Genomic DNA, 16,274 nt, shown 5'->3' with positions numbered 1-16,274 from the left:
AGGGCTTTGTGGTCCTGGGAGATATCAATAAGCCTTTCTTTGTTTGAAAGGTTCTGTGTTCAGATGTTCAAGGAGAATGTATTTACTGCTTGCTTCTGCAGGATTCATGATATGAGTGTATTAAATGCCCAGATCTTGCCATTCAAGGAGTTCCCTGTAGCTCAGACAGTAAAGAATCCGCCTGCAATGCAGGAGACCCGGGTTCAGTCCCTGTGTTGGGAAAATCCCATGGAGGGAGAGCATGGCAACCCACTCCAGTATTCTTGCCTGGAGAATCCCATGGACAGAGGAACCTGGTGGGCTATATCCACAGTGTCACAAAGAGTCGGACATGACTGAGCGACTCACACACACGTGTGCCATTAAAAAATGTTAATTTTGATTAAACCTGTACTCCCCGAAATTATTTTCTGAAGACACACTCATAAGCATCTCACAAATGGCAGTGTCCTGAAAGATAGTTTGGAAAATTCTAACGTATTAGCATCAAAGAGCTGAGCCCTGGGGCCCAAAGTTGACAGGTCATCTGGTCGACTTTCAGGCAAGGATGCTGTCACCGCCAGGTGAAGCAGCCACAGTCCGAGGGTGGGCGGCGGGGAGCTGTGGGCTGCAGATCACGGGACCTCTCCTGGGTGAGAGCAGGCTGACGCTCGTCCGTCCCGCCCTGCAGAGAGGCAGTCATTCCTGCTCAGCGGACTGGGCCCGTCCGTTTCGTCAGGAAGAGCGGGCTCGTGGTGGAACAGCCCAGCTCCCTGCACAGCTGAGCCTGGGCTTTGAATGCTCTCTGTCCTCCCTCCTCTGCTTCCTCCAAGCATCACAGCTACAAAGAGCTGGACCGTTCCAGTTTTTAAAACTACCTGTGGTATCCCACTGCCTGCCCCCGGCAGCCGCATGCTGGAAGGATCTCTCCATATTTCATTTTCAGTGACTCGTCTCTACTGAATTCACCACATAGTCACAGAGGACTCATGGTTGGTTTTCATGTTTTACTGAGAAAAACGTTCTAATGCAGGTAACCAAGGACATCAAGGGTAGGAGCTGAGAGGAGTAATTCATCCCCATAATTAAAATTATGGGAAAGGACGGGCACATTCTATGCCCTGAACGTTAGAATCATTACTTACACACTGGGCCCCTGAGGAGGTGGGAGCTTTGATGATTCAGGCAACAAGAAGTGAGTGTTCTGGATTCACCTCTTCAGCAGCTGTGATGCAGCGGCAAGTTCCCCTTGGCTTGGGAGTCAGGAGAGCTGGTAGTCAGAGCATCTGTAGTGTCTACCAGCTGGATGTCACTGCACAGGCAGCTCTCCCGACCTCAGTTTCCTCCTCTGTAGACACAAGGGGGTTGGGCTAGGTGAGCGCTGAAGACCCTTTTACCATCACAAATCTTTTTCACAATTTGATGTGATTTAGACAAAGATCCATATACTCAAAGCTATGGTTTTTCCAGTAGTCATGTACTGATGCGAGAGTTGGACTTAAAGAAGGCTGAGCACCACAGAATTGATGCTTTCAAACTGTGATGCTAGACAAGACCCTTGAGAGTCCCTTGGACTGCAAGGAGATCCAACCAGTCCATCCTAAAGGATATCAGTCCTGAATATTCATTGGAAGGACTGATGCTGAAGCTGAGGCTCCACTACCCTGGCCACCTGATGTGAACAGCTGATTTGTTGGAAAAGACCCTGATGCTGGGAAAGATTGAGGGCAAGAGGAAAAGGGGACAACAGGGGATGAGATGGTTGGATGGCATCACTGACCCAATGGACATGAGTTCAAGCAAACTCCGGGAGCTAGTGAAGGACAGGGAAGCCTGGCATGGTGCAGTCCATGGGGATGAAAAGAGTTGGATACAACTGAGTGACTCAACAACAAAGTGTCAGTGGAAATAACTTAAGCCCTGCCAGCCCCATGAGTCCCTGAGCGGCTTTTGTTTCTTTGTGCTTTTATCTAAGTGAGTTCGAAAGGCATGCCTGGCCTCAGCACCTTCTAAACCCAGAACTTTGTCCTACAGTGTCTAAAAGATGAAGAATTATCATCCAGATATTTAGGGGTAAGGAAAGTTAGGAGCCAGACCAGCCCCGCATGTGGGACACCAGAGGCTGCTGCGCAGTTTCATCCGTTTGGGACTAATTCTTAAGCCCATATTTCATCACAGTCATTTTTCTTTTGAAGAAGAGATAATGATGGAGTGTAAACACGTGTGATCTAAATCCCTCTTCCAAAATCCACCCCCTTCCCCCCGCTTTTTCTTTAAACTTTGCGTTGTCTGCCATCTGTAATGTTAGAAGAGTTTTAAATCGACCACAGCCTCAGGTCATTCTTCAGGAAGTGCGTAGACAGCAGAAGGGCTGGCCTTCGAATGGCCTCTGCTCACGGCAGGGTGGTCGTGTGCCCACGAGCGTCAGGACGCCAGCATCTGGCCAGTAGGCAGGAAGAGCACACTCCGCCAGTTTGATCTTTGTCTCTTTTCAAATATGCGTCTGGAGCCAGTGACGTCACCGCCAGGACATCTGTGGTCCCGATGCAGAGACAAGGACGTGCTGGCTCCATCGTAATTAGCTTGCTGGTCTCTCTTTTTCAACTTCTGTTTTGTTTTTGTTTTTTTCCCCTGATAAAGTGACCTTGACCCCCAACATCACTTATTACAGGGACAGCCAGGTGTTTCATATAACTTTCAGGCTCCACTAATCCATAGATCAGCCATTCTCAACCTGAGGAGCTTTCAAAGGCTGATGCTATTCCCTTTCTGTGACCCCCTTATGGGTGGGGTGCAATATGGTCTTCAGGAATTTTAAACAGCTCCCCACCACCACCCTAGATGGTTGCAATGTGCCACCAGAATTGACTACCCACCAGGCACAAATCTTCAGTCAGCTTTTAAAACCATATGTGTTTGGTGACTCTGCCTGTATAAAACATGTTGAGACCATCCTTTAGTTTTTCCAAGTTTGTTAAATATTACTAATATGGTATCTCAGGAATTCTGTTTATAATGCTTGCGATGTACAGCTCCCCTCAACTTCAGTAAAAATTAGAGCTACACGCCCCCCTGTGGCTTGTCGATGATACTGCACCTTTGAAATCTGAAGGCGTTGGAACAGGGTAAGGGATGGCTCTCTTAATGTGGTCGTGGTCACACGCATGACCCCATCATTAATGGAGAGTCAGAGATGTCTACCCACATTTCTAAAAGAATTACTAATGTACCCTGCGTGGGATTTTCTTAGCTCCGCATCTTACTGTATCCTGCATTAGAATAGGATACATGAGCTCCGATTCAGGATAGATTGCATGTTCTGCATCTGCACACACCATTATCTTCAGACCCTCTGGAAGCTCCTTCCAAAGGATGATGCAAAGAGCCTTCCCTTGATCTGTAATTTTGCAGGATTAATAAACGACGATAGCCAACCATGACAAGGATACTAACATTTCTTGGGTGCTTGCCGTTTACCAGGCACTGCTCTGGTGTCTTACAGGAGTCGTCTCAGTGCCTCGTGGCACCCACAGGTGACGGCTGTTTTACCGATCCAGGAAGGGATGGTCGCAGAAGCTGTGACTTAGAGTCAGTGGCAGGATTCGAGCCCTGATAAGCCTCCACTCCTTACTCTGCTCCTCTGTGACTGTGGGAGCTTCCAGAGGCTTTGGGACAAAGTTGCCCTTGTTCTCTGAGTTTTGATAACTCCAAAGAGGGACAGGGAACAGGCCAGGGATTTCCAGGTGAGCCGTCGTTCGGCAGAGCTGTTTCCCTGCAGCGGTGATGCTGAACTCACAGGTGCTTCAGAGTCACTTGGAGACTTGGATGGAAAGTCTCCACCACCAGGCCACACTCCCAGGATCCGGGCTCCCTCGGAACCCATATGCTGCTGCTGTCGCTGGCCTAGTGGTCACACGTGAGCCCACCTGGCAGGCTGCCCTCGGTGTCCTGGGCAGAACCCCCAGGAGCGCCCACCACAGACCCTGTAAGTGCTTGCCCTCTGCACACGTCTTCCTGGGAAACCTAACCCAGATGGCAGCCCTTCTGTGCATCTTACTTTCCTCATCTGTAAAGGAGGTTGAACTAAAGATGCATCAATTCTAACATTCCACGATCTGAATGAAATAGCGTCCAGAGCCTGGTAAAGAGGTTTATTATTGAGAAAATATCAAGTGGCCTTAATCACACCAATACTCGATAAGTTTAGCTGAGTGTATAAAAACAGAAATGGACAGATGGGCTTTTAACCCTTGTTTGTGATGGGCCGGTTCTGCCAGCAGGGCTGGTTCCTTAAAAGGAAAGTTGATCTCAAATTGTTGAACAGGTATCCTCATTTATTTTACACTGTCGGCACCTCATATGGGGCTTGGTAAATAGCAGATTTTCCATAACTGATGAGAGAGAGATGGATGGATGGATGGATGCACAGATAAACGGATGAGAGGTAAGTGAGCGGGGAGATGGGATGGATGAGACTGATAGATGTGTTATCGGATGGGACAGCATATACTGACCAGTAGATGGGTTGAAAGGGATGAATGCTCACTTGGGAGACCTGGATGTCCTCCAGCTGCCCTAAACCTAACAAACCTGGGCTTCCTGTGCACAAGTCCACCATCCTTTGGCATCGGCACAACCAAAGGTGGGTAAGGCTTCAGTCCTTTACCACCAAGCGTCTTCTTGCATGAAAATTCCATCCCATCCTTATTATGCTGGAGATGGATCTAAACTAGTTCTCCTCCACGTTCAAGCTATGTGTGTTCAAGCTCCATAGGCAAGTGGACTTGTAAATGGTACAGTAAAAGGCAACAAAGAGTCTAAAGGGAAGTGCCTGATTTGGGCTCAGAGTCAGGAAATCTCAGTTCTAAACCCAAATCAGTTAATGACTTGCTGGATAACTTTCCTGACATCACCAAACCTTAGTTTTCCCTCATTCTGTTGTTCGTGTTAATCCCAGAATCCTTGCCAGTTTTATCAGGCAAAGGGAATTCAGAAGAGCTTGGTGGGCCTGAAGCCTCTGCCAGACACCCTCTCCTGTCTACTGGAACCCAGCCTTGTGCCAAGGATTTAATAGCCGTCACCCCAGTTCATCCTCACAATAGGCCTGGGTCATAGGAATTCCAGTATCATGGTTGAAGAAATTTGGGCTCATAGTGGTGAGATCACTTCCTTGAGGTCCCTGAGCTAGTGACGGCACTGGGGTGTGCAACCCTATGCTGACTGAGGAGGTCGTGCCCTTAACCGGCATTTCACCAGCTCCACTTCACCTCCTCCAGGTGAAGACTTTTTCACAGCTCGTCGTGACACAGCTGTGACGTGAATGGAACCAGTCTCCCGCGGGTATCAACTGAGTGGGGGCGGGGGAAGCTCCTGGTGGGACGGAATGAGCCTAGAAGATGGGGATGAGCAAGCAGCCTGGTTATATCGCACACACAAAGGATTTAGAAAGAGGCTGCCTTGGTAAAGAACCCACCTGCAATGCAGGAGACCCCAGGTTCAATCCCTGGGTTGGGAAGATCCGCTGGAGAAGGGATAGGCTACCCACTGCAGTATTCTTGGGCTTCCCTTGGTGGCTCAGCTGGTAAAGAATCCGCCTGCAATGCGGGAGACCTGGATTCGACATCCCTGGGTTAGGAAGATCCCCTGGAGAAGGCAAAGGCTGCCCACTCCAGTATTCTGGCCTGGAGAATTCCGTGGACTGTATGGGGTCGCAAAGAGTCAGACACACTGCGCGACTTTCATTCTGTTGCCTTTCTCCCAGAGGTTCAAGTGCTTCACCCAGTCAATGCTGAGACAGAGCTTCAGGCTGTGTATTCAGGCATCATGGTGTTGCTTACGGCCACTCAGCAAGACTGAGAGCCGCTTCCCCCGCCTCTGCCTGCTGGCTTAAGAAGTGGGTTCCCAGCGTGTGTCCTCTAAGCCTCAGGCCTCCCACGCAGCACGGGGGGTGCATTTGGCCAATGAGCTCTGAACATGCTCTACCTTCCACCCTGCGCTGCTGCTGTGGGTCTGAGAACTCAGCTGCCAAGTTGCCCTCAGGCATCCTCCCCTCCCAGAGAGTGTCTCCCAGACGAGCTGTCTCGGTTGTGGAGGCTAAGTGTCTGGGATCACGGTGTCTGTGGGGTTGCACCCTTATGAGGGCTCTGATGGAGAATGTTCCAGGTCTCTCTTCCAGCTACTGGTGGGTTTCCAGAAGTTTTTTTCCCAGAAGGAAAGGGCTTTATTTTTATCTCTTACCATAGCTTTACAAGCAAGTTTTGTTTTTTCTTTGGTTGGAGTATAGTTTGGGTTTCCTAGGTGGCACTAGAATAAGGAACTCTCTTGCCAACGCAGGAGATGTAAGAGACGCGAGTTCGATCCCTGATTTGGGAAGATCCCCTGGAGGAGGCCATGGCTACCCACTCCAGTATTCTTGCCTGGAGAATCCTCATGGACAGCAAAGCCTGGTGGGCTACAGTCCACGAGATTGCAAAGAGTCAGAGACGACTGAGTGACCAAGCCACACAGCATGAAGGCTGTGTAGATACTGGGTCGTGTCGCTGTTTGGCATTTCCTTAGAGAAACGTGATTTTTCAGAAAGCACGGCACTCCCGTGCTCTGTGGGACAGCACTGGGACCTGCCCGGGGCCTGTCTCATTTGGCCCTGGATTGGCATGCCCAGGGCGCCTGGCACTTCTTCCACTGATGTTCCTTCTCAGAGTCCAGCCCTGGTCTGGGGCGCCGCCTAGCCTGGCTGCGCTCTCTTTGAACAGCTGGATCATCAGAAGTGATCCAGTCCAGCTTTGTGAGCACTGCCCTGAATCCTGTCGCCTGGGCTTGGGGGATGATTTATGGCTTGTGAATATCAGCCCTTAGAGGGACTGTAAGTCGTGTTGGGTTGCTAGAGCCTGCCTCATGGTAAAAGGGCCACGGCTCACTTTTTCACACGTGGAAGAGGAAGGTGCTAGGGTGACTAAGTGGAAACAGCTGAGCCTAGAGTGTGAGGGGGTCCCCTCTGCTGACCCCGTGACCCAGGCATGCCATCAGCGACCCAAGAGCTATAAAATCACCCGCCTCCATCCCTTGCGGATTTTGGCATCAGCCGGCCCACCTGGGACCACCCTGCCTGATGTGGTCTCCTGGGGGCTGGATGCCCGCAGCCTTGCAGGCAGACTCGAGTCCGTCTCTCCCTGCAGGGCACGACGACGAGAAGGTGGAGAACGCGGTCCGAGCCGCCACCTGCTGTGCCACGTGCAAGGAGTTGCACCAGGTGAAGCAGACGGTGCTGCAGCTGAAGCAGAAGGTGTGTGCTGGCGTGTTAGAAACCATCGCGTGAGATAAAGGGAAGTGGGGGACGTCTGGAAGCAAGAAGGCAGTGTCCACCCATGGCTTGGTTGGATATTCCCTGAGATTGGTGCCAACTGGGTTTGGACTGGAACGCTTTGCCCAGCCACCCTCAGAGTTCAGTATAGTTCAACAGAACAACGAAGGCAGGGCGGTGGTGGTGGCTGTTCAGTCGCTCAGTTGTGTCCGACTCTTTGCAAACCCACAGACCGCAGCACACCAGGCTTCTCTGTCCTTCACTGCCTGCCGGAGTTCGCTCAAACTCATGTCCATTGAGTCAGTGATGCCATCCAACCATCTCATCCTCTCCCATCCCCTTCTTCTCCTGCCTTCGATCTTTACCAGCATCAGGGTCTTTTCCAATGAGTCAGCCCTTTTGCATCATGTGGCCAAAGTTTTGGAGCTTCAGCATCAGTCCTTCCAGTGAATATTCAGAGTTAATTTCCTTTAGGATTGACTGGTTTGATCTCCTTGCTGTCCAAGGGACTCTCAAGCATCTTTTCCAACATCACACTTTGAAAGCAATGACTAGTAAAATAGCCTGCTAGGTAAGGGGCACAGGAGAATCAGAGAGAACGAACTATGATTCATGCAGCTTTTTGTGAAATCAACATCCCGACGCGTGGCCCTTTCATGATTCTAAATAGGATACAGTACAATCATCGTTTGCCTGTGTTTTATCAATAGCAAACATCTTTATAAACTTCCACAGCTGGTGATGAATTTCTGTAGCAGCTTTATTTTTCACGTTTAAAAGTTACAGCCTGTACGTTGGGCTCCACGCAGCGGGGAGAGCAGTGCCTTGGGAACATTGTGTCGCCAAGCTGGAGGACTGACTCCCTTTGTCTGAGGCTCCCACGCATGCCTGATGGACCAGATTTCTAGTAACATCATTGTGCTGAGAAGAATGCCCCTGGGGGGATTTAGAACCCTGAAATCCTGTCGAAGGCCCCGGTCGATGGTGTTTATTATACCTGAGGTCAGTGAATTCACCAGTCTGTCAGCAGCTCAGAAATTGCTCTTCTGCTGGTAAAACATAAACTTGCTAGTTTATTTAATTGCTTCTCCTGAAGGCTCTTAGTACATCAAAGAGGTGTGTGTGATCTGTTTAACTTTGGCATCTAGTTATTGTAAAGGACAAAAGGGTACGATTAGACAGTATTGCTTTTCTGTGTTCAACAAACATGCAGGCACGTGAGATCCATAGCTTCCCGTGAAACAGGCAGGTCAGTCGGCTGAGAAGATCAGTGGCTTTGCCGGCTTGTGGCACACTGGTGGTGAAGATCTCCCAGCTTTAACAGAAGCATGTACGTGTGTGATGTTCCAGTTCCCAAATAGCTTGTAATCTGATCGACCGGGCAGAAAACCTTGTAAGTGCATGGGTGTAAATTCAGAGTTCTAAATAATACTCCCCACAGAGATATCCTCAGGTTGAAACTTGGATTGGTATCAGTATTTACAGAGTTGAGTCTGAAAAAGAGTTCATGGACGAAGTTTGCGTTTCATAGGCCAGAGGATTTCGGGCCTGAGGGAGGCAGTTGATGAATGATGGATGTCTCAAGGCCCAATGCTCGTCTCCGTTTTCTTCTCTGGAGAATTAATAATGCAAAAGCTACAGAGAAGCTCTTTCTAGCCTGAGTGATTTTGAGAGTCACTGCTGCTAAGTCTCGCTGGTTCAGAGACTCAGTTGCTAATTCACCATCTGGCTTTCCCCTCACCTCCCTGCAGTGTTTTATGATCCATGAGAGAAGAAATGTTATAAAGAACTTGAAATGTTATGTTCCCCTAAGGCCCTTGTAGGTGAGCTGCTCACAGATCCAGTGACAATGCTTGGTAGCCCTGCAGTGACTCTCAGGCACGGGATTTGGCCTGGAATTGGTCTGCCTTATACCGAGTTCTCCTAAAGGCGGCTTGGTGGTGAAGACTCTGCCTGCCAACGCAGGAGAACCCGGGCTCGATCCCTGGGTTGGGATGATCCCCTGGAGGTGGAAATGGCAACCCACTCCAGTGTCCTTGCCTGGAGAATCCCATGGACAGAGGAGCCTGGTGGGCTATGGTCCATGGGGTCACAGAGTCGGACACGACTGAGCGACTGAGCACGCACATGCATGCCAGGTTCTCCTGCAAGCCCACTGTGGCAAGTGGGCTAAAGCTGACGTTAAAGGAACTTCACAAGGAACGCTCCTTTTTTACACTTTTTACCTATGTCCTTCGTTTTTGGCTGCGCTGGGTCTTCGTCGCTGTGCAGGGCTTTCTTTGGCCGCGGCGTGTGGGTCTCTCACTGCAGCGGCTTCTCTTGTCGTGGAGCACAGGCTCTAGGAAACGCGGGCTTCCGTAGTTACGGCACAGGCGCTTAGTTGCTCCGCCCCCTGTGGGATCTGCCCTGAGCAGGGATCGAACCCACGTCCCTTGCATTGGCGGGTGGATTTTTACCCACTGTACCACCGGGGGACCTCCAAAGCAACGCATTGTTAAAGGTGCCTAGTAGAATGTGTTGTTCTGCAGTTGATGAAGCAGTTTCACAGCCAGGATCCCGTTTAATTCTCACCGTGATACCCATATTGTGAGAGAGCTGCAGTCGCTGCCCGGGAGGCAGAGCAGACCCTCTTTCTAGGTCTCCTGACCCCTCCTCCTGCAATGCCGCAGGGCTTGTCGGTTGCGTGTCAGCCTCCGCTCACTGCTGCTGAAGCCAGCTGTTCTGTTGGAGACAGAGCCTAGGACAGCTGCCCACATACACTTCGGCTCAGAAGTAGGTTACCGGGTGTCCTGGACCGTGGCCAACCCCACCGCGTAAAACCGTGCGCAGATGTGTTGAACGACACCGTGAGGGTGCAGTCAGCGAAATCCTGACGTGGGAAGCTCTGCAGGGCCGACGCCCTGGGCCCCTGATGGGTAGAGGCTAAGGACAGGAAAGGTGGAGCAGCCCCCCGCAGGTTAAAGCAGCTAAAAAGATGTCTTGTTTTTTTTAAGTGAGCGAGACTAAACCAAAGCATCTAGGCCTGCACAGTTGGGCCATAAATTATTTTTTAAAGCATAGGAAGTGATTAAAACCAGGATAGTAGTTACTTTGGGGGGAAGGAGGGGTGATTGGGTCAGGGCCTGTGGACAAAGTTCTGATGTTGGACTTGGGTGTTCGTTAAAAGGGTGTTTGTGTTATAAGATTTCACTTAGATATAGAGTTGTGGGGATTTTGTTTTGCTTTGTTTGGGTACATTTTTTAAATTTACTTGTTTTTGGCCACACCAGCACACATGGGATCTTAGTTTCCCAACCAGAACTTGAACCTGTGCCCGCGGCGTTAGAAGCACAGAGTCCCAACTGCTGGACCACCAGGGAAGTCCCCAGATTCTGTGCTTTTATTTTCCAATTGAAAAAAAAAAAATTGTTTTAATGGTGTAAAGATTCCATCATTTAACTTACAGGGAGGGGTCATGGTCCCATCAGAACACTGAAGAAAAATCTGAGCCAAGGGACCAGTTTTTCAATTTATTATGTTTTTTAATGATATGAAGAAATTATTATTTTTTCAGGTTTGACTTTTTAATTGAAATATAGTTGATTTACAATGTTATATTGGTTTCAAGTGTTCAACATCATCAATATTTTTATAGGTCATATTCCATTTTAAATTATTATGAAATATTGGCTATATCCCCTGTGCTGTACAATGTACTTTGTGATTTATTTGTTTTATGCATAGTGGTTTCTACTTGTTAATCCCCTTCCCCTCTCCCCGGTGGCAACCGCCACTTTGTTCAGTGTATCTGGTAGTCGTCCATTTTGTTACATTCATTCATTTGCTTTCTGCTTTGATTCCACCTGCAAGTAATCACAGAGCATCTGGCCTTCTCTAACACATTTTACTTAGAACAGTGCTCTCCTAGTGCATCCACGTTGCTGCAGATGGAAAGTTTTCATTCTTTTTTATGTATCCAAAGGAAACAAAGGCTTAGACGGTAAAAGCTCTGCCTGCAATGCAGGAGGCCCGGGTTCAATCTCTGGGTCGGGAGGATCCCCTGGAGAAGGGAATGGCTACCACTCCAGTATTCTTGCCTGAGAAATCCCATGGACAGAGGAGCCTAGTGGGCCACAGTCCATGGGGTTGCAAAGAGGCAGACATGACTAACCGACTAACACTTTCAAAGAAAAATGCTAATTCAAAAAGATACATGCCACCCAGTGTTCATAGCAGCATGATTTACAATAGCCAACGGAAGCAACCTAAGTGTCAGTCAACAGACGAATGGATAAGGAAGCTGTGGCGTGTATATACACACACACACATAGACATCGTGGAAGGAGCAAGTTTTTAACAAGACCCTCGTGTCCCTGTAGCAGAAGCAATCTGAGCTGAGGCTGCACTGCTGCAGAGCAGTCAAGGGAAGCGTGAGAGAGTGGTGAACCCCTGCCGTGGCCTGTGACGGGCTGGGAGATGACGAACGATGAGAAGGCACAGAGTGAAAATTTGCCTTAAATAAGCTTCCTGTCTGAGCTGAGAAACCAAGCCCACCGCGGAGTCAGCCCACATGGCCGCGTAGGCTGGTGCTGGCAGCAGAAGCTTCAGAAGCGAGAGACCAACGAGGTTTCCCAAGCGTGCACAGCTTTGCAAGCTGGCGGCTGCTCCTTCACTCTAGCGCAGCCTTTCTTGCCAGCAGACTGTGGCTTCTCAACGTTCCTCTGCGACCTCAGTCTAGCTGCTCTGTACAATGGGTCTTCTCAGGAGGCCTGGGAAGACTAATCTGCTTGAAAGTGATGGCAGGCTGCTTTGCCGAGTATCATGAGTAACAGGAAGAGAGGCAGCTGGGTGTTGTAGTGAGGACCACAGATTCCAGAAACAGATGCGCTTGGTTTAAGCCCTAGCCCCACTACTTTCTGGCTGTGTGACCCTGGGTAAGTGACTTAACCTCTCTGTGTCACAGTTCTAGAAAAAGAAGATAACAGTAATACGTACTACATAGGACTTCATAATCATCAAGTGAGTAAATATTTATAAAGGGCTTAGAATAGTCCCTGCCACCTAGAAAGAGCTCTGTAAATGTTCTCCAGAATATAAGAAACGTGAATTATAAGTGCTAATAAAGTGCTTTACAGGCCGCACCTCATTTGTCCCAATAGCCCTGCGAGGTAGGTGCTTTATTACAAAGGCTAGCATGAGATACTGATATCCATAATTCCACTGACTGATTGGAACCCATGAGAAATGCAGACTCTTCTTACAAACTTCTTCCCAAACATGTCTGTGTAGAACGTCAAGCCAGGATTTCCGGCCAACTGCCTCCCAGACCCAGCGAGTTTACTCTCTACTCGTCCTGCGGACACTTAGAGGTCTAACTGGCGGGAGCCAGGAGGTAATTACCCAGCAGGAGGCCAGCCAGGAAGCTGAGGTCGATGTTGACGGGGTCACCTCGCGAACTTTACAAGGAAGCAAAGAAAGCTGGACAGGGCATGGAGTGGGCTGGGCTTGGTTATAACATTTTCATCCAAAGACTTGCTCGTCTGGTCCAAACCTCTAGTTTTATAGACATGAAGATGAGAACCTGGAAAGGCGAAGGGACCCACCCAGAGTCACACGGCTACCTACAAACAGCCAGGAGCAACCCCCGACCCCCACACCCCACCCCATGCAGCGTCTGCACTGTGTCTGTGGTTGTAGGTGCTGGTGATTATTAGTCTGGGCGCTGAGCCAGGCACATTTAAGACTTCCGTCACTTTCCTCCTCCCAGCAGCCCATCGTAGGTGGATATTATGACCTTGTTTTATAGATGAGAAAACCAGGCTCTGTAGCTTGCCAGGGTCCCACAGGCAGATCGAAGCAGTTTGTTGTCGTTCAGTCGCTCAGTCGTTTGCAACTCTTTGCAACCCCGTGGACTGCAGCACGCCAGGCTCCCCTGTCCTCTGCTGTCTCCCAGAGCTTGCTCAACCCTGTTCACTGAGTCCGTGATGCTGTCTAACCATCTCATCTGCTGCTGCCCCTCCTCCTCCCGCCTTCAGTCTTTCCCAGCATCAGGGTCTTTTCCAGTGAGTCAGCTCGTCACATCAGGTGGCCAGAGTATTGGAGCTTCAGCATCAGTCCTTCCAGTGAATATTCAGAGTTGATTTCCTTTTCGATTGACTGGTTTGATCTCCTTGCAGTCCAAGGGACCCTCAAGAGTCTTCTCCAACACCACAGCTCAAAAGTATCGATTCTTTGGTACTCAGCTTTCTTTATAGTCCAACTTTCACATCCATACGTGACTATTGGAAAAAACCATAGCTTTGACTAGATGGACCTTTGTCGGCAAAGTGATGTCTCTGCTTTTTAGTACACTGTCTAGATTTAACATAGCTTTCCTTCCAGAGAGCAAACGTCTTTAGTGTGGCAGGACTGAGACTTAAGCATAGATCTGCCTGATGCTGAAGCCCGTACGTGAGATTCACGTTTCAGTTCTCCTCTTGGAAGCAGATAATAACATTGGACCAGCCTTCAGGGGCCAGTGTTGCCCCCTCTGTCCTCTAACTACAGTACTTTTCCTTATAAATTCCCTTCACTCGGGGGTTCTGACCCTCAGAAACACAATCTCCTTTGGATTTTACACCCCTGAGTCAGCTTTCTGAAAGGAAGATACAAGAGCTGCCATTTACCAAACACTTAGTATGGCTTCCTTAGTGGCTCAGACAGTAAAGAATCTGCCTACATTGCAAGAGACCCAGGTTCAATCCCCGGGTGGAGAAGATCCCCTGGAGGAGGAAATGGCAGTCCACTCCAGTATTCTTGCCTGGAGACTCCCGTGGACAGAGGAGCCTGGTGGGCTACCGTCTGTGGGGTCGCACAGAGAGTCAGACACGACTGAGCGGCTGATACTTTCACTCCCACTTCTATGTTCCAGCTCCTCTCCTGGGCCCCTGATACACACTGGTGTAATCCTCCCAGTTCTAATGGCGGGCATTTTCTGTCAGGAAATGGACGTTCAAAGCATTTAGTTCTTAGCAAAGGTCTCACTGATTCCTGGCCTTGAGGAATGCAAAAATCATTCGTGTCTGAGGTTTCTCTGGCTTCTCGTAGAATGAGCCCCTGAAATCTGAGAGAGAGGGAGAGAGCAGGAGATCCAACCAGTCCATCCTAAAGGAGATCAGTCCTGAATATTCACTGGAAGGACTGACGTTGAAGCTGAAGCTCCAATACTTTGGCCACCTGATGTGAAGAACTGACTCATTTGAAAAGACCCTGATGCTGGGAAAGATTGAAGGCAGGAGGAGAAGGGAACGACAGAGGATGAGATGGTTGGATGACATCACCGACTCAATGGACATAAGTTTGAATAAACTCTGGGAGTTGGAGATGGACAGGGAAGCCTGGTGTGCTGTGGTCCATGGGGTTGCAAAGAGTTGGACACGACTGAGCGACTAAACTGAACTGAACTGAAAGGGCTCGGGTGGGGGGAGGCAGCAAGTCTTTTAAGACGTTGTCTCAGAAGGTTCACACTGTCGATTATGTCTTTTCCTGTTCATTAGGTACCTAAACACAGTGGGTGAAAATTTAGCCTCCACCTTGTAAAGGGCTTCCCTGGTGGCTCAGACAGTAAAAATCTGCCTGCAATGCAGAAGACCCACATTCAATCCCTGGGTCAGGAAGATCCCCTGGAGAAGGGAAGGGCAAGTACTCTTGCCTGGAGAATCCCATGGATGGAGGAGCCACAGTCCATGGGGTCGCAAGGAGTTGGACACTTTTAAAGGGAAGAGTGCCCGACCTTTGTGGACATATTGTAGAGTTTCCCGACCACCTGAGCACGCAGGTGACCTGTGAGCCATGTTTTCCTGGCTCCCAAGGCTGAGATCTTTCAGAGCCGAGACCATGTGTTGGTCACCGTGGTCGCCTTAGAACCGAGCACGGTACCTGGCATGTAGTAGTTTCTCAAATATTTGATACATAAAGAGCTTAACTGAAAGCCTGAGGCAGATCGACTGTGTTAATTATGGCATTCATGAGTCTAATGATATTCAGGCAGACTGCAGCCGATCCAGGGTCGCCCACTAAGCAGCTGAGCAATCTCAGGCAAGTTGTGTTGACTGGAAGGCCTCTGGGTTTAGAAGGAGGGTCTCTCCAGCCCTTCTGGCTCTGACGGGTTCGGATAAGGGGAAAGAAGCCAGGGCAGGCTGTGAAGCCTCTGCCGCACACCGCCTGCAGTGGGGCTGCCTGCAGTGGGCCCGGCACCGTCTCCTGACCCAGGTCCCTCTTCTCTTTGCAGGTTGCCCTGCTCCCCAACAGCGCTGCCGACCTGGGCAAGTACATCACTGGTCACAAGGCACTGGCCTCAAACGCCTACCTTCCAGGTCCTCCTGGCCTGCCTGGGGGCCAGGGCCCCCCTGGTGAGTATGAACGTGAATGTGAGCGTCAGGCAGCCACGTCCGACTCTTTGCAAGTCCATGGATAGTCCATGGGATTCTCCAGGCAAGAATACGGGAGTGGGGAGCCTTTCCCTTCTCCAGAAGGTCTTCCCAACCCAGGAATCGAAGCCAGGTCTCCCGCATCGCAGGCGGATTCTTTACCAGCTGAGCAGTGAAGAGGAGCATGAAAGGGCTGTAGGTTTACCAGCCAGAGCCTGCCAGGAGCTCACCTTTAGTGGGATGGGACGGAGTTCTTTAGCTTCCATGGGTGGGAGCAGAAGCCAGGGTCCAGGGAACCCCACGCCAGTGTGCAAGAAATGGACAAACAAATGACCAACAGTCATCAGGGGAAAAGTCATCGTCCTGGACTGGCCCGGGGTCGTAACGGTCATTGTTAGGTTACAGGGAAACAAATGAAAACTCTTTAACACTAGCATGTGTGAACGTCGGATGGTGTGCTGAACCCCTCTGGGCTCATCAGCTGCTCTCACGATTCATGGCCAGCCTCGTCCCACTGTTTTCCAGTCCTCTCTCCTCCTCCTCCTATTATTGGTCAACACACTTACATTGATATTTATTTTTATACCTGTCTCTACATTTCAGTTCAT

The 16,274-nt window shown here is 49.8% G+C and overlaps 1 protein-coding gene across 1 annotated transcript in view; it reads left to right on the top strand.

Annotated features, from left to right (window-relative positions):
* Nucleotides 1-16,274, top strand: part of CCBE1 (collagen and calcium binding EGF domains 1) — a 236,632-nt gene that overhangs the window by 205,729 nt on the left and 14,629 nt on the right. Inside the window, exons 6-7 of the mRNA XM_002697839.7 lie at nucleotides 7,155-7,261; nucleotides 15,528-15,648. Of these exons, the coding sequence (XP_002697885.2) occupies nucleotides 7,155-7,261; nucleotides 15,528-15,648 (228 nt within the window). The remainder of the gene's footprint in view (nucleotides 1-7,154; nucleotides 7,262-15,527; nucleotides 15,649-16,274) is intronic.

Source organism: Bos taurus, chromosome 24, assembly GCF_002263795.3.
Source record: "Bos taurus isolate L1 Dominette 01449 registration number 42190680 breed Hereford chromosome 24, ARS-UCD2.0, whole genome shotgun sequence".
NCBI classification, from domain to species: domain Eukaryota; kingdom Metazoa; phylum Chordata; class Mammalia; order Artiodactyla; family Bovidae; genus Bos; species Bos taurus.
This window is presented reverse-complemented; position numbering and strand designations above follow the sequence as displayed.